The 22,566-nt window shown below is 42.2% G+C and overlaps 1 protein-coding gene across 4 annotated transcripts in view; it reads right to left on the bottom strand.

Annotated features, from left to right (window-relative positions):
• Positions 1 to 12,167: 12,167 nt before the first annotated feature.
• The window catches only part of SH3YL1 (SH3 and SYLF domain containing 1), a 48,306-nt gene continuing 37,907 nt past the window's right edge, over positions 12,168 to 22,566 (bottom strand). For 3 of the 4 annotated variants that reach the window (XM_029938376.1, XM_029938378.1, XM_029938377.1), the window contains exons 10-11: positions 19,713 to 19,769; positions 12,168 to 13,011 (exon numbers count right to left, since the gene is read on the bottom strand). In XM_029938376.1, coding sequence (XP_029794236.1) covers positions 12,821 to 13,011; positions 19,713 to 19,769 — 248 coding nt within the window. In that variant the 3' untranslated portion in view covers positions 12,168 to 12,820. The remainder of the gene's footprint in view (positions 13,012 to 19,712; positions 19,770 to 22,566) is intronic. The other variant, XM_029938379.1, reaches the window with a different exon arrangement.

Here is a 22,566-nt window from a genome sequence, read left to right as displayed (position 1 = left end):
CCAGGCCCTCCCTCCGCCATGCCAGGTGGTCAGGCCTGGGCATGGGGCCCCGAGTCTGCTGAGGGGCTGGGACCTCGGGGCCTGGGGTTTTCCAAGGGACATATGTCTGGGTTGTCAGGTGGCCAAAAGGGCACCGCTCGAGATTGGACAGACGGCGGCTGCGTCCTTACCAGCCCGAGACCTAGCACACCGCAGCCCCCTCCCTCCGCCCTGAGTCACTGCGGGGGACACGCTGCCCCCGCTGCAGCTCCCAGGGCTGGGGGGGCCTGCTGCGTGGTGTCCTCAGCATCATCCCTGCTTGTAGGGACAGAGGCCGGGCTCCACAGGTGCTCGTGGGCGTGGGCGGCTGGTCAGGTTTCTGTCTTTTAAATAACTCCTGCTGTTAATAACTACTGACTTCCAGCTGACAGCTAGCACACAAAGGATCCAGATCTAAGCGTTAATGGTTCTTTCCTGTCATGCATACTTATTTTTTCAAATTAAATGGAATCTTACTGGCACACTGCTTTGTATTCTGATTTTTGAAATTCAATATTATATTCTAATGTTTTTACAAAGTGTTGGTTATTCTTCCTCATTTTCATAGGTAAACGTGACTGTGTTGCCAGCCACCCCTGAGGACTGCAGGCACCTAGTCCGGGCCCTCACCTGCCCACCTGGGCCCCTGGGCCAAGACAGCTAACACCTGGTGGGGGGAAGGGCCGGGGCTCATGCTGGGGGTCTGATTCTTGCAGCGTTTGTTCGCAGGCACCTCCCCCTCATGTACAGCTGAGGACCTCGCTTCCGGACCCACCCCAAACCTCCGGCTCACCCTGCTAAGAGCTCTGTACCTTTCTCCTCGTATTAGAAACGCCTTCCTCTCTACTGGACCGTTCCCTCTGGTCCAGAAACACCCTTCTCCTTCCATCTCTCCCTTTGCCTCTGCTCCCTGTCCTGTAAGCTCTCCTCCGGGGTGGGGTGGCGTCCTGGTCTATTGTCATGTCAGTGCCCACAACCTACATGGCCATTATCCCTACAATCTATCCCTGGCCCCCAATTCCCCCCACCTCATTAGAGGCTCCTGTCCTCACATCCCAGACTTAAAGAGGATGGGGGATCCTGGCTCTGCCTCTGTCCCTCGCCAGGCCTTCCCATCTGGAAGTGTCAGGCAGTAACCAGGTCAAGCCCAGGGGGACAGCCCGCCTTCTCCCTCCCTCCTGCCCACAGCCTGTGGGGCAGGGTCTCCTCTGAGACCCATGAAACCATAATAGCCAAAATACCGTATTTGAACATTACATTGGATCATTTTACACCTTGCTTAAAACCCTTCCAGGCTTTCCTCCGCAATGAGAAGGCAGGAGAGTGAAACTAGCCAGCACCATGTGGTCAGCAATCTCTCCTACAGCCTCCTGCCCTGCTTCTGCCCTGTGTGAGCACTGCCACAGTTACAAAGGGGAGGCTGCTCCCCATCCCCACCCCTCTCTGGGATTCAGTGCCCACTGGTGCTTCAGCTCAGTGGGTCTCTCCAGTACCAACCTCTTTTCCTTCTCTATTTCTCACTTGAGTGTCTTCACCTCACAGAGACCTCTGGACTCCCTGAATAGCACTCTTACCCCATCCCAGGACTTAGTTTTATATTCTTTATAGCATTTATTACTATCTAAAATTTTTGTAGTTGTCCATTTTTTATCTCTTAGGAACTATGCTTCTGTCCATTATGATAACTCCATTCACTCCAGAATCCCCAGGACTCCAGATGATACTGAGTAAAAGAGGTGCTCAGAAAAGTCTTTCCACTAACAAAGTGAGTCCTCTTGGAATTTGTTTCCATCTGACTCGTTGATGAGGGAAACTGCCAAGGAGCAAAGAAAAACCAACCACTCTGCTAGCTGTGAGAGCCCGCCACACTTGCCAGTCTCCAGGCAGGTGCGAATGCAGGAGGGGAGAGGAGCCCCTCCCAGCAGAGGGGCCTGGTCCCACATGAGGCCTTTGGGCTGAAAGCCTCCTTCCTATAGGGATGGGACACCAGGTAGAGGAGGGCAGGGGGAGGGACCTGCAGGAGAGAACCCGAGGAAGGACTCGAGCTTGCAGAATTGTATCCTGAGGAGGTTTTGTGAGCAGAGAGCAAACAGCCCACCCGCGCCTGTCTGCACCCAAGCCATCCCCTGCATACGTACGGCCACACACTTCGGAGCAGAATAAAGTTGCTTCTTCCTGTTCGATGTGCCTTATCTAAACAGTACACGTGAAGAGTTGAGAAAGTTGGTTTAGCCAGTGCATTGGGAATTCTTCTGGTGGCAAAGAAATAGACTAATAATTGCTAATATTCTTTGAACTAATATTCATGAGTTCTTCACTTGCTGAACACTATTCTGTTTTGTGTGATCATCAATGGTAAGGAAACTGAGTAAAATTTTCAAAGTCACACAGTCATGGACTCTGCATCCAGAGCTTGCAATTTTTTTTAGAAAGAAAGAGAGAGGAAGGGGAGCATGAGCCCAGGGGAGAAGGGCAGAGGGAGAGAGACAGACAGACAGGCTGGAAGAGAGAAAATCTTAAGCAGGCTCTACGCTGAGCATGGAGCCCAACATGGGTCCCACAACCTACTGAGCCACCCAGCTGTCCCTGACGCTTACAGTCTTAACTACCCGGCCCTCTCTTCTGTTACAGAAGACTCTTCCACAGGACAGACATCCACTGTATCATGTAGGCTGTTCCATTGAAGATGGCCACTGCCCATCTTCACAGAAAAGACCAAAATCGCCACTCGGTTTGCTGAGTGCATTTCTCCCCAACTCCAGTGTAGTAATCAGTTAGATGATTTCAATGGTAACTTCCAGCTGGAAATTTCTTTATGGATGTAATTAAACAACAGACACTCATCACCGTTTCCAACATCTCTGTGCTTGTGGGAAACCGTCTTTCAAAGTGTTTCAAGCACTTTTTCCCTACCTCAGACCCAATATTACATTCGCTATAAAGCTGGACAGGGTTGGACCTTAGAAGTGGGGAGCCGAGAAAAGTTATGAGTTGTCATTTCCAGAGATACTGCAGAAGGCATTCCCTTTTTATCATTACATTAGGGCAATTCTGATTGCAGGGAATGTTCTGGAAGGTACGGGTTGCTTTTATCAAGGCACAACTTTCTGTCGGTAAGTGCAAGGCTTTGTTTTCTTTTTTTTTTTTTAAGCTTATTTATTTATTTTGAGAGAGAGAACAAACCGGGTAGTGTCAGAGCGAGAGGGGAGAGAGAATCCCAAGCTCTGCATTTTCAGGACAGAGCTCCACGCAGGGCTCAAACTCATGAACCATGAGATCATGACCTGAGCTGAAATCAAGAGTCAGATGCTGAAGCAACTGAGCCACCCAAGTGCTGTGAGTGCAAGGCTTTTCATGATACACCGTGAGGATTATTAAGCTTTAAAACCCTTGTGTACTGCCTTTGCATGGAAAACAGTGTGCATCCATAATACATTGAATGAAATGTCTAGTGTTCCAGGGAAGAATAGAAAATGAATACTTTTGAATACACACAAAGTGCCAGTCACTTGGCTTCTTTGCTCATGAGCAACGCCATACAATCCTGCAAAACAGGTATTTTCAGGAGAGGGAGAGTGAATTTCGTACTGTCATAGTGAGTAATTTGCCAAACATAGTGTTTGGACCCCAAAGTCCACTGTCTGCCCACAAAATCATGTCAGAGGAAGTGAGGGATCTGACCAAAGATCATTTTTCACATTTCGAACTCTTGGGAAGGGTAGCCATCTAATAAATTCCATGACAGTCAGATTTAAAATGTGCCCCAGTTTTAGACAGAGTGATCTGACTTTTGGGAGGAAAATACATCACTGCCCAGAGTTCTTGTACAGAGCAGAAGCTGGCTGCTCATTTGAACCTGCCTGCTGTCTCTGTCTGTCCTGATTGCTTGTCTGAGTTCATCACTTTGTGGGAGATGTTTCCGGAAACGCTGTGGCCTCATTTTAACATCCCTAGAAGCAGTAAGGCAAACCACATTTAAACATAATGAAGATGGTCCTACAAAAAGAACTGGCCTGGTGAGATGAGAAACATTTAGGAGGTAGTTGCCAAGATTTAATACAATCTTTGTAAATGTCGGCAGCTCTGACAGCGTGCAATGTGGACTCTCAAATCTCCTAACCAGCTGAGTGGGAACTTGGATTATTTCAGTGATCAAATAAGTAGGAATTTGGGAGTGCTGAAATCTAAGAGAGAGCATATGGGAAATGTATGTTTTGTAACAGACATGGCAAAGGAAAATTCGCAGGGTGCTTGGTGCCTCCAGGTTGTTGTGGGTTTTCTCTTAAGTAGGCTCCACACCCCACATGGGACTCAAACTTTCAACCCTGAGATCAAGACCTGAGCTGAGAGCAAGAGTCAGATGCTTAATTGACTGAGCTACGCAGGCACACCAAGTATTTTTAATACTAATTGAAGCCCTTGGTAAAGTTTCCAAATTGTAGATAAAATTGAAAAATGCCCATGAGCATTTTGGATGAGAAAACTGTTTATATTTTTACAAAAGTTGACTTTTAGTGAAGTCTAAAATGTAAAACATGTTCAGGGTGGGAGGATTTGGTTTAATTCTATTAAGTATAGACTGTAGAGTCAGAGGAATGTGTTGTAGATTCTAGGTCTTTGTAAGAGCATGGAAACCTTGCCACACTCTAATTCTCCCGTGCGTTCTCTCTGTTTTCTACTCAGTTGTGAAAAAGAAGCTCATTTAGTGACAGTGCTGTGTGGGGCACTGGAGACAGCTCGACAACACCCGGGCTCCCCACCAGGGCTCTCTGCAGTGAGCGGTGTGGGTGACATCACTAAAGTAGGTAGGTGACAGATTTAAATACCCACGTAATGACAAAGGCCAAGATGTAAAATTAACAAGAGATCTGCAAGTAACATATGAGAGTCCTTTAAAACAACCAAATTAGCTTGTGTTAAATGGAGAGGCACCCTTTACCCTTGCTTTGGACAATTGAGCATCAGAAGGGTACTCATTTTCCTTGTGTCGATACATGACTTTAACACAATGTCACTAAAAATTGTTAAGTCTTTTTTTTCTGGAGATAGTCAAGTTGACTGAACAGTTCACATGTGGAAATAAATAAAAAGAGATGCTGGAAAGTCTGCAAAGAAAGCAGTGAGAAGAAGTGCTCATCCTGTCACATTTAAAACATCAATTCCTGTGGTCCAGTCAGTGCGCTGTGGGGGATGAGCACACGGAGGGGTCTCTCCTGTGCTTTTGACAAATACATGCTTCTGACCTCACAACAATGTTCTCATTTTGCTGTTTCAAAATTACTATTAAATCCACTTGTTGTCATCTTGGTTTATTTTTTTAATTCTAAGTTTTCCATTTAGTTTTCTCCTACAGTGTCAAACTCCTGACATTATGCACCTTATTTTTTTGTAGTTTCAAGTTTTTATTTACACTCTAGTTAGTTACCAGATAGCGTATTATTGGGGCGCCTTGGGTGCTCAGTCACTTAAGTATCTGATTTCAGCTCAGGTCATGATCTCACAGCTCATGAGTTGGAGCCCCACACCGGACTCTGAGCTGACAGCCTGGATCCTGCTTCAGATTCTGTGTCTCCCTGTCTCTCTCTCTCTGTCCCTCCTCTGCTTGTACTTTCTCTCTTTCAATAACAAATAAATAAACATTTTTTAAAAAGTATAGTGTCAGGAGAATTTAGTGATTCCTCAATTACATACAACACACAGTGCTCATCATAACAAGTTCTCTCTTTAATTCCCATCACCCATGTAACCCACCCCCCTGCCCACCTCCCTCTGTCAACCCTGTTTGTTCTCTCTAGTTAGAAGTCTGTTTTATGGTTTGCCTCTTTTCCCCCTATGCTCATCTGTTTTATTTCTTAAATTCCACATTTGAGATCATATGGTTTTGTTTCTCTCTCACTGACTTATTGCACTTAGCATAGTACTCTCTAGCTACCTCCACATCATTGCAAATGGCATGATTATATTCTTTTTTTGGGTAATATTTCTGTGTGTGCATGTGTGTGCATCACAAAACTTCTTTATCCATACACCTTATCTTTTAAGTCCTTGAAAGCATGCATTAGAGTTTATGATAATTCAATGGCAAATGAATACTGTATCATCTTTATAAGTCTAAAAAGTGTAAATTTTTTAAAGCTTACATAGTGCCCTGAGACATATACATACACAATGAAAATGTAAAGTAATGTGTGGAAGGAGACAGGGCCAAGCTCAGGCTGGAGCTGACCTTCGAGGAAGAAGAGGAGGGAGATCATGAAGGTGAAGGAGGACACAGGTTTACTTCGTGCTAGGCGATCACAACGCACATCGGTGTTCCGTTTTTTTCATGTCTTCAGAATTGCATTATAAAAAAGGCTAATGTGTGTGTGTGTGTGTGTGTGTGACATAAGGCTGTGGAGAGAGCACAGTGGGATAAAAAGCAGAGTGTGAGGGTACGACTTTTCAGAGGGTCATTTTGGCTGCAGTGTTGAACCAAGGAATCCAAACTGGAGGCTGTTACAAAAGTCTAGGGCTGAGCTGACAGCAGCCTACTTTAGGTGACACGGGTGCTTTGGTATAGGGTGTGAGATAAAAAGAAGAGTCAAGAATGTCTCCCTAAGTAACCCTGTGGCTTAAAGAAATGGATGAATGAAACTTCCCTTGGCTAAGTAGGATGTTGAGGGAGGATAAGACTTCAGTAACGGGAATGCAAAGTTTAGTTTTGGACAAGTTAGGTTTGAGATGCCATCACCTGTCCAAACAGAGCTGCGAGGTGTATAGTTGGAGATGAGACTGGAGTTCAAGGAAGAAGTTAGAGGGACCAAGATGGCAGCACAGAAGGGTCCTGAACTTCCCTGCTCCCTCAGGGGCATAGACCATGTAGCTACTCACGGAGGAATCCCTGAGAAAAATCCAGACACTAGCCAAGTGGGTCTTCTACATTGAGTAAGAAATATCCACATCAAACCAGGGAGGAAGCACCAAGACACACTTACCAACTCCCACCCCTGGCACAACACCATGCAATCGAGGAGGAACCCCTCCTCCCACCTTCTCCCTGCGAAGCAAAGGTTTTGGACCAAGCATCTAGTGCCCCAAATTAAGGCTGTCATCCAGGGGTTGGGCTCCCAAAGCACTGAGCTGTGAAAACCAATGTGGCTTCTGTTCACAAGTCCCACAGGGCTGTAGCAAACCAAGAATTAGTTCTTAATGGGAGCATTGCATCTATCCCCCAGGGCTCAGCTAGAGGGAGCAGGCCAAACACCCATCTTCCCCCTTCCTGGAAGAGGCTTGATTGCATACCCTGTAAGCTGCTGCCTGAGGGTCAGGCGGCTAATTAGCACACACTTAGGTGCTGGCTGTGATCTTCCACTTCTTCTGGTTCATTCCTATAATGAAACTACACATCTCTGGAATGAGGCTGTTCACACATCAGACACCCCAGCTTTTAAACCTGCCATTCAAGGAATGGACCCCCAAACCACCTAACTCTGATAGCCAGCAAGGCTTGCATTCACAATCCCACAGGACTGCAGCAAACAAAGAAACAGTTGCTAAATGGGCATAGGAGCACCTTCCATCCCTCACTGTACTCCCAGGCTCAGCAGAGGGAGCAGGTAAAAATGTTTATCTCCCAGCTTCTCCACAGAAAGGACTTAACTATATGCTTTCTCAATGCAGCCTGAGGGTCCAGTTTCCAATCAGCCTACATCTAGGTGCTGACTGGATCTTCCCTCTTTGGGACCCTGGTGGTTCCTGGCACACCCTCAACTACTGAAAGCATCACAAAAAACCAGAGTGGGCAGCATGGACAACCAGAAAGTTTTGACAGACAACCTGGAACTCAGCTAACAAGGTTCAACTCTTACAAGAGGCCATGCAGACTGGGAGAGGGGGCTATTTTGTCAAATGTGCAGGAACCAACACAGAGACAGGGAAAATGAAGGATCAGGGGAATATATTCCAAAGAACAGAACAAGGTAAATCTCCAGAAACGGAACTTAATAGAGATCTGTGAATTACCCAATAGAAAGTTCAAAATATCAGTCATAAAGATGCTCACTGAAATTGGAAGAGCAATAGTGAACAAAATAGGAATTTAAACAAAGAAGTAGAAAATATAAACAAGTACAAGGCTGAAATCACAGAGCTGAAAATGATATGATGTGGAGTCTAGGAGAGAACAGTTAAGAAAGAATTCTTGAGACATTTTTGGTGCAAATGGTGTTTTTATTACAGCACAGGGACGGGACCTTGGGGTCAGTTACAGCACTGGGATTGTGAGCAGTAACTGATTGCAGACTTTTGAGGTAGAGACAGAGAAAGTTTTCAAAGGGTTTTCATATGTTAAAAAAGACTTCACAGGATCCTGGAATTCTAGATATTGTTGAACTAAATTGCTTTTTGCTTCTAACAAGGCATTAACATTAAGACAGTTATGAGTTCTTTGAGCAATGTCATACTCTGCCTGTCTTAGGTATTTGTTAATGGGCTGCAAGTTGTAAGGAAATTTAATTTTACCTAGATTTCTTTTGCCTTTGTTCTCCTCATGAAAGAATACAATAATCAGAGAGAAACTTAATAGAGGGGTTTCATAGCAGACTAGATAAAGCAGAAGGAAGAATCAGCAAATTCGAAAGCAGAGCAATGGAATTCATCCAGTCAGAAGAGGAGAAAGAAAAAGAATGAAAAGAGTGAAGACAGATTAAGGATTTATGGCCCACCATCAAGTGTGCCAATGAATGTATTAGAGGGGTCCAGGAGGAGAGAGAGGAAAAGGGACACAATGCTTATTCAAACAATAGTAACTGAAAATGTCCTTCACCTGAGGAAAGAAACACATCCACAGAGTTCCAAAGAAGATGCATCTAAAGAGTCCCACACTGAGGGGCGCCTGGGAGGCTCAGTCGGTTGAGCGTCCGATTTCAGCTCAGGTCATGATCTCACAGTTCATGGATTCGAGCCCCACATTGGGCTCTGTGCTGACAGCTCAGAGCCTGGAGCTGCTTCTAATTCTGTGTGTCCCTCTCTTTCTGACCCTCCCTGCTCATGATCTGTCTCTCTCCATCTCTCAAAAATAAATAAATGTTAAAAAAAAAAAGAGTCCCACACTGAGACACTTTGTGATTAAATTACCAGAAATTAAAGACAAGGACAGACTCTTAAAAGCAGTAAGAGAAAAGCAACCTGTGATGTAGAAGGGAAACACCCGACTATCAGTAAATTTCTACCGGAAATGTTGTAGGCCTGAAGGGTGATATATTCAAGGTAATGACAGGAAAAACAAACAAACAAACAAACAAAAAATACCTGCCAACCAAGAATACTCTACCTGGCAAAGTTGTCCTTCAGAACTGAAGAAGAAAGAGGGTTCCAGAAAAACAAAAGCTGAGGCAATTAATCACCACTAAAACAGCCTAACAGGAAATATTAAAGGGAGTTCTTCAAGGTGAAATGAAAGGGCACTAATTAGTCATAGGAAAACATGTGAAAGAATACAACTCACTGGTAAAGGTAAATATACAGGTAAATTAAGAATATTCTAGTATTGTAATGGTGGTGGGAGAATCACATGACTCTAGTATAAATATTAAAAGAAGATGGTATTTATAACTATAAATAAAATAATTTATCATGGATATGCAATGTAAAAAGATGTAAATTGTGACATCAAAAATAAAATGTGGGGTATAAAAAAACTTCTACATGCATTCAGAGCAAAGTTGTTATCAGCTTACACTGGATGGCTGTGACTCTAAGATGTTTTATGGAGGCCTTGATGTAACCACGAGCAAAACCTATAGTAAATGCACAAAGACAAAGAGGAAGGACCCAAACATACTCCCCGTGATGGAACACCGTCAACTTACAAAGAGCAGGGCGGAAGAAGAGAAAGAAATGAAAGAACTACAAAATGACCAAAAATCAATGAACAAAATGGTAATGGTACATCTATAATATTAAAACATTATTTCAAATGTAAATAGGCAAAATCCATCAATCAAGAGACATAAGGAGACTGAATGGACTTTAAAAAACCCGCGTGACATTCACTTCAGATGTAAAGATAAATCAGACCAAGAAAGGAAGAACGGAAACCTAAAAAGCACAGGGGTCACTATACTTAGTGCCACACAGAATGGACTTTAAGCAGAAAACTGTAACTAGACGAAGAAGGTCAGTACATAATGACAGAGGAGTCAGCTGATCAGGCACAGGTAACAACTGTGAATATTTGTGCACCAACATAGGAGCACTCAAAATACACAAAGCAGACATTGGGCTCCTGAGCGGCTCAGTCGGTTAAGTGTCTGAGTCTTGATTTCAGCTCATGTCATTATCTCCATATTGTGGGATCAAACCCCATGTCAGGTTCTGTGCTGAGGGTGGAGCCTGTTTGGGATTCTCTCTCTCTCTTTCTCGCTCTCTCTTTCTCTCTCTGCCCCTCCCTCACTCACACATGTGTGCTCGCTCTCTCTCTCTCTCTCTCTCTCTCTCTCTCTCTCTCAAATAAACAAATAAAAAAGGATATATAGGGGTGCCTGGGTGGCCCAGTCAGTTGAACATCTGACTTTGGCTCAGGTCATGGTCTCACAGGTCAGGGGTTCAAGCCCCACATTGGACTTTCCTGGCTGCACGGATCCTGGAGCCTGCTTCGGATTCTGTGTCTCCCTCTTTCTCTGTCCCTCCCCTGTTCACACTTTGTCTCTCTCTCTCTCTCTCAAAAATAAATAAACAAAAATTAAAAAAAAAGATTTATGTAAAGCAGACACTAACAGACTTAAAAGGAGAAATAGACAGCAATACAGTCATAGTCCGTGTGGGGGGTAGTGGTGGAGACTCCAATCCCCTACTTCCAACAATGGATGGATCATCTAGATACAAAATCAGTGAGGAAACCCTGGACTTGGGCTACACGTCAGACTGGGTGGACCCACAGACCATGCAGAATATTCCATCCGACACATTGTGCTCACATGTACATCCTACATTCTCCAGACAGATCACATGTCAGGCCACAAAGGAAGTCTTAATAAATTTCAAGAGACCGAAGTTATATCAAGCATCTTTTCTGAACACAATGGAACAAAACTAGAAATCAATTACAAGAAAAAAACCTTGGAACATTCAAAAATATATGGAGATTAAACAGCATGCACACATATGATCAGCAACTGCTACCATCATACTCAACAGTGAAAATCCAAACGCTTTTCCTCTAGGATCAGGAACAAACAAGGATCCTCACTCTTGCCATTTCTACTCAACACACTACAGGAAGTCCTCTAAGTGTAATTAGGCAAGAAAACGAAATAAAAGGACATGAAGGGGCGTGAGAAATACAGGCTTCCAATTATGGAATGAATAGAAGACGCCACATTGGAGAGGGACAGACACAGTTATCTCTGTTTGCAGATGCCATGTTATATATAGAAAACCTTAAGTGTCTATTAATGGGTGAATGGATAAATAAAATGTGAGACATATATAGAAGGAAATCCTGGAATTTTAAAAAATACGGATGATCTTGAGGGCATTATACTAAGTGAAATAAATCAGAAAAATACCGTATGATCTCACTTGTATGGGAATCTAAAAAAGCCAAACTCATAAAACAGAGAGTAGAGAGGTGATTACCAGGGGCTGGGAGGTGGGAAGTGGGGAAATTAGAAGATATTGGTCAAAGGGTACAAACTTCCAGGTATCAGAGGAATAATTTCCAGGCATCTAACGTACAACATGTCAACCATGTTTGATAATATATAATATATATTTATATATATTTATTTATATAATAATATGAATTGTTATAATAGTATTAATATTATATATTAAATATATTATATATTTATATATTATATTATATATATTTAAAGCTGGGATTTAGTAAGAGAGTACAACTTCAGTGCTCTCACCAAAAACAAACAAACATGTGATATGATGAGTGTTAACTGACTCATTGGGAACCCTTTCGTGGTGTATATGTATATATATGTATCATCTCATTGTAGGCTTCAAATATTTTATAATTGTGTTTGTTAAGTATATGTTAGTAAAGCCAAAAAGAAAACAAGTTAGGCAGCCAATCACACTGGTGGGTTTTAACCTTCAGGCCAACCTCAGGGCCTCTAACTTCACACAGAAGAAGTAAAGAAACCCAAATCAAGTCATTGACTTATCATGTAAAAAACATTTATTTAGGAACAACTGGGCCATGTCAACATAAGTCGATCCTTCTAGAAGTGCACAAACAACCTCATACAGAAGAAAAGTTAACATCATCTTTGTGGAACGCAGAACAGCTGGACTTCTTTACAATAGCAGCTTTCTGCTATCAATAAACATACAAGCAATTTTTGAAGAAATAAAGACTATTTTAAAGGATTCATATATCTAGTTCATACCTACAACAAGAATCATTAAGCTGATTTCTCTTCTCTAGTCACTTTGCAAATACATGAATTGGTATTCATGCCCCTACCCTTAAGATTCTCAAATTCCAATAGGCAATTCCCACATACTTAGTTCTCCATGTTTAGTGATGTTTGAAATCTAACATTAAAGGGGTGTGATCAGGTGAACTGGATGATATTAACTCTTAAATAGCATATGTGAGAAAATGAGTACAAAGTATTTAAAGATATATACGTTAACCACTTATTGATAGAAAATAATCTTTTATATACTGGATAAAAGTTTATGGAATAAAGAGAAATATTTTTAAACTGACATTAAACATTGCTTAACTGGATAGTTAATCCAGTTAAGTGTTAGTGTAGAAATAAATGTTTTATAATTCTCGAAGAAGAAAACAACATAAACTCTAGTTCATGGTAACATAGTTGGCTGGAAAAATGCCAGTTTGACCTCGAAGCTCTCCTTCCCACCAATCAAAATGAGACTCTGTTTTTGCTAGAACCGTGATTCTGTCTCCAGCTTGAAAGTTCAAATCCCCCGGCTGCTGTCCTTCAAAAGAATACAGTGCTGTCACTTCTATGGGTTGATTCAAATTGCCTAAAACAAACAAACAAACAAAGTATTTAAATTCTTCAGATTTTTAATGGGAAAATCTGAGAAGAGTGTGTATCTAAGATATGAATTAAGCTTTTAGAGCTTGATGTTCTGATCCTTTAGAGCCTGGCAGAATCCACAGCACATGGTCTGTGTGATTTTCACATTACTAACGTTTTTCTTCTTTGAAAAAAGCCAATGATTGATAATAACATTTCCTAAATCCACACAAGTCAAACTGCATGCTATTATATACTTACCTATATATTTAGCAGATATTTGTGGTTATAATTGTTTGAATTTTGAATACCATGTATGGTAACACTACGAACTGACCATGGGACAACATGGGTTTGAACTGCACAGATGCGCTGACATGTGGATTTTTTGATAAACGGTACAGTCCTGTAAATGTATTTCCCTTGCTTTCTTAATAACATTTTCTTTTATGTAGCTTAGTAAGTTTATTATAAAATGCAGCATATGATACTTATACAAAATATATGTTAATATGTGAATCTACTATGTATGCTTTGGGTAAGGCTTCTGGTCAATGACAGGCTATTAATAGTTAAGTTTTGGGGAAGTCAAAAGTTATATGTAGATTTTCAACAATATGGGCTTTGGTGCCCCTAACCCCCAACCCTGCATCATTCAAAGGTCAACTGCATTTACATTTTCCCCCTTTTATTTTACTTTTTTTGTTTTAGTGAGGAGGGATAGGGATGGAAGGAGAGGAAGAGGGAGAGAGAGAGAGACAGAGAGAGAGACAGAGAGACAGAGAGAAAGAATATCAAGCAGGGTTCAATCCCACAACCCTGGGATCATGACCTGAACCAAAATCAAGTGTCAGACGCTCAACCAAATGAGCCACCCAGACGCCCACATTTTCCTCGTTTTAACAGAGTGGCGATTACAGCTTCCATAAATCGTAGCTGTTAGAGAAAAACACATTTATGTTCATGCTTGTGTCATAAGGGTTTAATTGAAAACTATGCTCCAGGATAGAGCTAGAGAAAATGATCTAAGCAAAATAAGTCAGAGAAAGACAAATACATATGATCTCACTAATACATGGAGTTTAAGAAATAAAACAAACATGCAAAGAAGAGAGAGAGAGAGAGAGAACCAAGAAACTGACTGTTAACTGTAGAGAACAAGCTGATGGTCACCAGAGCAGATGGGGTAGAGGGACGGGGGGAAATAGGGATGAGGGCTAAAGGGTACATTTATCATAATGAAAAATAAAATAAAATGTTAAAAAGAAAACTCATGCTCTGTAGCCTTTGGTTTTGAGGGTTCCAGTGGAGATGCATCTTGCTGATTTATCACATTTTTCCCATAGGCTTCATGGCTGTTTTCATTTCTGTGCTTACTTTATCCTTTCTCTCAAAACAGAGATAAACTCAAATTAGCATAGCAAGAAGTATGTCTGGATATGCACAAGGGTTTCAACACAAGATGTAGAATTTTTTGTGTGTTGTATTAGGGAAAATACCTTGAGGATTGAGGAGTTAATATGAATAAAATATATTAAATATTATAAAGTGCATAACATCATAAGAAATAAAAAGAAAACGATACTTTCTGTGTACTCAGCTACTTAAAATTTCATATTTCTATTTCACATATTTTGTGCACATGTTAGGCAATTAAGATGCTTGCTAAATGCATCTTAGTGAAGATACACTGAAAACATAAATAACCAAATTCTAAAAACCAGTTACTTATTTCAACCTATAATATTACAATAAAAAATGAACCAAATTTGGACTGTCAGTAAGAAATAAAAAATAATCAGCACTCTAACAAACCACATTGACCGAAACACTGAATTTGTAGTTCACACAAGATGGTGCTACAGTTCTTCCCGTGAATCATGTTCCATGTGGTTCTTGGAGTTCTCCCACAGAAATAACCCTACTAACAACTAATATAATCACATTAGAGATATTACTGGCATAAAGAGTTTTTTCTATAATGCAGACATGTTCTGCATATTTTTATATTTTATACTGTATTAACTTTTCGTCTGTGTACTTTAAGGAAGAAGGGCAAGCGTATGTCACAGAAGAGTAAGACGGTGATCCAGCCTGCGCAGCCTCAAGGCCAGAGCGGGCAGAAGCCGACCCACGTGAGCAGCCACCTTGGCCGTGCATATGACACCCGGCTGAGAGGCCGCATGGACGCAGGACATATGGCAAGTCCTCACGTCAGGCCTCTTCGTCATTAGATCAGAGGAACGTAGGTTAGTGTTGGAGAAAAAAAATCATTCTGAAAATCAGTTTCTTATCAATAATTAAGTTTATCACCTCCACACATTGAGCTCAACCTCTATCAACCAGACTTAATTAATGAAACCCTCAAGCAGCCCCTTTCTCCTGCCTCCCAGACACATTGGATAATACAGAGAAGTAAGCACAAAGAGGGCTAATAAATATTAGGGAATGTTCTGGAAGTCATAGCCATCTTAGCAGCCATACACGGGTATGTTTGTAGCACTACGTACAAAAGTAGAAATCCATCGAGATGATCACAGTGGTCACAGGTGTCGGCCCTGCGTGGATCTTCAGAGCAGCTACTGTTCACTGAGTCAGGGACTAACAGCACACGATGTGCCCCACTAGCCCTCCGCTCCAGGGAGGCAGCCGCTGTCATCCCCAATTTACAGAACATTAAACTGAGGTAGAAGGCGTTAGGCAATTTGTCCAGGGAGCTGAGAGCTGAATCTCAGAAGTCTGATCCCAAGGTACTCATAATCACCTTTGACATCATACCCCAAGGTACTCAGCCACAGAAGCATTAAATGGTTTTCAACAGACTGAACTTGGATTTATCAGGGCATTTTACTTTTGTTAGGCAAATTTTCAAGAATAATTAGCATATTTTTCTGCATCCCTGAGTTATTAGGATTCCACAAATAATAATAATGTTGGATGATGATCCTGGGTAATCACTGGTAATAGAACTGGTTTTTATCAGTCTTAGGAAAATCTTTCACGATGAATAATTAGAGGAAGAATGAGATTATGAACTAAATGAGAAAGAGGATCACAGACTTAGTTCAGTCCCTGACCTCTCATTCAGGTGTTGTCCAATCTCCTCTGAATTGAAGTTTCCCAAAGAACTGAGGACACAGCGGTGGGACCCGGTGTGTACGAGTGCGTGAGGTGTGCTCCTGTACAGGGGTGACTCTCAGATGCAGCAGAGAACTAGGCAGTGCCGTGGGGTTTGAGGAGGTTGGCTTCAACAGTGGGGGGACCACTGCTGGTAAATCTAGAGGAGAACGTGGCTTAGGTAGGCACACACAGTATGCCAAAGAAGAGTCAGCAGTTTAAGCAGTTGCTGGGAAAATTCCTCCACATGCAAACACAGGGTGGTCCAAGATGGTGGAGGGTGGGGGTGGGGAGGCAGGTGCTCCCTGAGGTGACAATCCACAGGCCATCCAATGCCATAACCTACTGTTCACTTTTTCTTCAATCAAAATGACTTAAAGTTCTTCTTTACATATTAGGGATACTTTCCATGAGGAAAATTTTAATGCCCAGAAAATAATTTACTTAAAAATAGGTGAGCCTTTTCTCTGAAAGGAGATATTCCTTCCTGAAAGAGAGACCCCCTGGAGACCATGGAAAGAGAACCCCCTGGGCACCCCTGTGGCTCAGTCGTTTAAGCATCCAGCTTCCGCTCAGGTCCTGATCTCCTGGTTCGTGAGATCGAGCCCCACGTGGGGTGAGCTGCTGTCAGTGCAGACAGAGCCCACTTCAGATCCTGTGTCCCCCTCCGTTTGCCCCTTCCCTGCTTACACTCTCTCAAATATATTTTAAAAGGAAAAAAAAGGAAACAGACCCCACTGGTTGCTAAAATATCTGGAATTCACAGATGCATTCCCTTCAGAGTTATATGCCTTCAAGTTTTATATTCCTGTGTTTAATAAATATGGAGGCTCCTTGAAGCAACGGGTCATTTTCATCATAATGTTCATGTTTAATTCAAATACAGGCTATTTTTCTCTCTCAGATCAGAACTACACTTACCAGGAAACAGATTACAATCAGCTTTACTGACTGGCAGTTGCCCTGGGGCTCCTAATTAGTAAGACAGGCCCACAGGACTTTGCTCCCTGGCGTCCGGATAATGTGACCCAGATGTCGCCAATGCATCTGGCTGCAGACAAGACTCAGGAGAGGAGTCTCGGCCCTCAGAGGCCCATTTCAAGGCGAGCAGCAGTAAGAGAACACATCTTTGGTTTCGTTACACATTTAGCATAGTGATGAAGTGCATGGCTGATTTAACTTTTGCACCCACATCCCCTCAGGGCGGGTGTGGGGTCTGTCACTTTCGGGACCATGGTCTCTGGGGGAGTGTCAGAGTCAACGGTGAGTGGGGCAGATAAGGCCACTAGGTGAGGTCACCAGACACTCCGTTCTCAAAAGGTACAGTCTGGGGCATTTGTGGTTGTCACAGCTAAGGCGGTGATGCTGCTGGCATGGAGTGGCTTAGTGCAAGGGCGCTCCTGGGCACCCGCTCGGCACAGGACGCCCCTACAGTGGATGTGCCCAGACTGTCACTGAAAATTACAGGGTGGGTAGGAGGCAGGCGATGAATACGGGCATCGAAGGGCACAGACTGCTTCAGAAACGGTCAGTAAACCAGACTGTGGACCTTCAAGGCTGTCTCTGTGAGAGGCCCGAGTGCCATGCGGCTGGGGCTCCCAACGGGTGCAAAACCAAAGTACACGCATCTTGGAAATTACTGCTATGCCCACAGCCCATGCAAAACTGCAGCTTGTCAGCGGGCATGGGACAGGCTGGGAGCAAGCCCCTGAGAGCCTGGGTGTCCTGGTGAATAGGTTTTAACTTTAGCTCAGGCCGGTCATTATGACTTTTCTCTCCAGGAATGCTCTGCCGGAATGTAAGAAGTTCACTTGTTTCACACCTGCTTTCTAAAAACACAATAATGTAAAGTAAATTTTATTTTAAAAATAGACTTTAAATCTTCCTTTTCATTTTTTTCCTTCAAAATCCCTTATATTTGGAGTAAGGACTCAAATAAATTAATATTAACCTAGATCCTAGTGTTTGTACAACCTAACTCATCCTACCCTCAAATATAAAAACCAAATCCCACCAACCCACCAACCAACCAACCAACCAACCGCAGGGAGCTAACATTACCCTTGGCTCACACAGCTAGTAATGAAAGTATTGATTTTGAGTCTGAGTCTCCTTCCAGAGCCCATTCAGGGTTTTGTTTCTTATGACTTAACACTTGCCTCTCTGCCTTTTAGAGGGTATTTCTAGCTTTTGCTAGGAACCTAGGCTATAGGCACACGCTCTAGAGATCCCTGAGGAAAGGGGCAGCAGTCCGCACTGTCCCCTTACTAAATACTCCTGGGAGTCGACAGCCTCTGTGGTCCCTTGTCCCTCAGCGTCCCTGCTGGGATCCTCTCCCCAAGCAACTCAGCCTTTCTGCTGACCCCAAATGTAAGAGCCCCTTTAATTGCAGGGTACCTAAATATGCGTCTTCTTCTAACAGAGTCTTTAAAAGTAAAAGTACAATATAAAATTTTAGATGTTTATGCTACTTGGATATAAACATTTATACGTTGACCACTTTTGCCTCTGAAGGACGCGTACCCAAAGGTCAAGTTTCGACAATCTCGGTAATCTCTACCACGGCTGTAATCACACTTACAAGAGCCAAATACATCTTTTAAAACCTGTCAGAGTTTTTCCCGCAGCTAAGCCCAGGCTGTCAGGCCGGCTCTGGACACGGGCCTCTACCCGTGGGCGGAAGGGAGTCACCTGAGGAAGGATGGCCAGACGTGGGCCCCGCACCACTGAAACCAGGCTGACAGAAAGAGGAAAGTCAGAAACCCTAGTCTAGCAGGAAAAGGCTGACTTCTGTTTAAGGAACTCTGCTTAAGACACATTTCTGAGGTTTCTTTATAATTATTTTTTAAATGGGTACTTCTTCACCTTGACATTGTTCTCATGACACAGGTAACACCGGCTAGTTCAGTTACCCAGGAGCGTGCGGTTCCATGGCTGCAGTGACACAGGAGGACGTGAAAAATAAATAGGCTATTTTACAACTGGCTAACCTTTGCCTACACTTTGTGTCCTGTTCACATTTCTAAATAACTGCTTACTTCTTTCAAAGAATATTTTCTGAAGAAGATTAAAGTAAGACCGATTGAGGAACTATTTTTATCACCGCTAAACGAGTAAGTTTTATGAAGTAGTTCCCAATGATGGCAAAATATCTGAACATGAAAATTTTAAAAAGTCCTGAAAAATATAAAAATATTCATGGGGGCTAAAACCCCGAGAAAATGCGATGGTGACGAAGCTGTAATTCATAAGGAGCAAACGTTGTCATTCTGTCCCGACAAGGTTTCACAAGGTTTAAGGCTCCGTGTCGGACTAGCCCAGACCCGTGGGCCTGGGAGTGAGCCGGGGTCGTCCTGCACCCAGGCGCTTCTTACCAGGTGATGGGCCCTCCTCGGGCCCCCTCGCTCTGTGACCTCAGATCACAAGCAAGGAAGGGAGCAAAAGCAAAGCATTTTTAAAAGGAAGCACTTTTCAAAATAATGTGCGTATTCTGTAAATCAAAGGGGTGATGAAACCTTCTCAGAGATTTTATAACCCGCCAGATTGATTAGGAAGTGAATTTTCTTAACATATAGCTATTTCATTTACCAACTGTCTCCTGATAGCTGGGAAGTTCAGGGTACAGCTTATATTTGTTTCCGTTACCTGCACACACACACAAAAGAAAGGAACATTTAGAAAACTTATTAGCATAAACAAAATATATATATAACATAAAATATTAGTATATATAAAATAGCCAAGAATGCCAAATTCTGCCCTTATGAAGCAAATACTTTAGATCGCTCAGACTGATAGAACTGTCATTATTTTATGACACTTCAAATCAAGAGGAATGCCTGAATAAACCCAGAAAACACGCCAAACATAGGGTATGCACAGCATGAGAAGCACCACGACTCACAGTTGGAAGTGTACTTGGAAGTACACGTTCACAGAAAATGCACATACATCTTTTTTTCAGAGCGATCACAAAATAGCAGAATTCAAAAAGGTTTGTAATTCCCAAACCAGTGATTTTCAAACATTCTTGTTTTCTTGACTCCTCAAATAATTTTTAAATAGCAAGTACTCACTTGTATATTTTTTTAATTAACACCTAAAATTGTTCAATATAAGCCAAAAAGTTGTACAGGGCATATCTTGTAGTATATTTTAATATCACTTATTTAAGTTAAATAATTACATCTCTCCTTTAGGGATAACAGAATCTAAATCACAGTATAAATACAAATCATTAATATTATATCTATATACTCACCATCATAAGTTTAAAAAAATAAGCCACTTAAAAATTTTATTTATTAATTTTGAGAGAGAGAGCAAGCACAAGAGGGGGAGGAGCAGAGAGAGAGGGAGACACATGATCTTAAGGAGGCCCCACACTACCAGCACAGAGTCCAATGTGGGCTCGATCTCACAAAGCATGAGATCATGACCTGAGCCAACAGTTAAGAGTTTGGGGATTAAGTGCCTGAGCCGCCCAGGCGCACCAAGCTTTTGCAGATAGTCAGGAAGTATGTAATGTTCATTTTAGCCTTCAGGTCACATTTCCATTCCCTTTGTCCCACAGATTTATACTAATATATTAATATTATATTTTTATGTAACAGTTTCTACAACAAAATTTGTACAGAAATTTATTTTTTAATTTTACTTGAGGTAAGCACAAGATTCTATTAAATAATTTCTTACAGATCGAGTTATGATTGTAATCATTACTGGTACACAATTGACCAAAATCTTAAATATACCATAAATTTGTTAACTTACTAAATATGAAAGTAAATTTTTATTTGAAATACATCTCAATAGATGGATGAGACTTTTAGCTCAAATAAGCAGTAAGACTATTATTTCTAGAATGACAGAGGCTCAACATCAAATTGTATTTTAACATTCCTTTTTAAACATACAGGTGTTATGAAGGCTGGTTCTTATAACAATGAGAGAGGGCTAGAAGGGTGTATTTTACAGCAACGTAACAGAACTATCTTATATTTCTTCTGCCAGAGAGGTCAGAAAATCACATGGTTATCTATAAATAAAAAACAATAAAATATTTATAAAATAATAAAATACTACTTTCATAACTTTCTGTTTGGGTGATAGCTCTGTGATTCTTGAAGTAAGAGACATATACTGATAGTATTAACTACTACTGTTATGTAAGCCAACACAACAATCCCTTTGTCCCTCTTCAGTTTGTGGGAAGCGGAGAAACGGAACCAGGTCCACAAAACCATGGCACTTGCTACTCATCAGAGTCATTCACTAACTACCTCAGTTTCTATAATTCAAATTAGATCCCCATTCTTACGTTTTGGAAACAATGTAGCATAGTATGATTTGGAAGACTTGGGGGTTTACTTTTCTTACTCAGGTGGAGAAAAAAAGAACATCAGGAAGGCTAGAAACAGGGACGGAGAGCCTGCATGTCCCGCTGTGAGTGGAAACGGTGTTCCGAAAGAACTTGTCTCCGAATAGAGTGTGTCTCTTACACGGAGCTCACACGCCCTGGGGGGTGCCGGTTCCCTCTAAGGATACAAGTACCCCGATACAAAGGCTGCTGGCCTAAGAGGTTTATGACATAAGAATATAGAAATAAACATTGGCAGCATGGGGAGGAGGGTATAAATATTCCAAAAGAATCTAATTTTAAAAACTGACTAGAAATAAGAGATTTTGGGTAGTGATCAGATATAGGACAAAATACATGCAAATTAAGACTTTCTCAACATAAAAATAAGCACTCCAAAATAGAAATGGGAAAGTACATTCCATTCACCACAGCAAACCAAAATTATAAAGTACTTCGGAATAAATTTAACAAGAAAGGCACAGATACTACAAAATCTTAGGATGACAGAAAAGTGCCTCAGCAAATGGAAAGCATAAAATGGAGAGATTATCATGAAAATGCCAAGTCATGGTGGTGATGGAGGAGGGCACTTGTGGGGAAGAGCACTAGGTGTTGTATGGAAATCAATTTGACAATAAAATATTTAAAAAAAAAAGGAAAAGAAAATGCCAAGTAATTAATTTATGTTATTGTGATTACGATCCCCATAGAATTACTGTAAGCATACAGCATTATTTGGAATTGTGTATTGCACACTGCAGACCCCCTAGCCACAGTTTTGCTGTTTCCTGATTACCTGCGGGAGTGTGTGCCAGGAGGTATGCGGTGGGAGTGCATGGCGGGAGGTGTATGTGGTGAGGAGTGCGAGCCGGGAAGTGTATGCGGTGGGGAGTGCGTGCTGAGAAGTGTGTGCGGTGGGGAGTGCGTGTCGGGAAGCGTGTGCGGTGGGGAGTGCGAGCCGGGAAGTGGGAAGTGTATACGGAGGGAGGGGAGTGCGTGCCGGGAAGTGTGTGCGGTGGGGAGTGCGTACTGGCAGGTGTATGCGGTGGGGAGTGCGTGCCAGGAAGTGTATACGGAGGG

Source organism: Suricata suricatta, chromosome 4 (assembly GCF_006229205.1).
Source record: "Suricata suricatta isolate VVHF042 chromosome 4, meerkat_22Aug2017_6uvM2_HiC, whole genome shotgun sequence".
NCBI lineage: Eukaryota > Metazoa > Chordata > Mammalia > Carnivora > Herpestidae > Suricata > Suricata suricatta.
The sequence above is the reverse complement of the archived record's forward strand: the minus strand, read 5'-3'. Positions and strand labels throughout refer to the sequence as shown.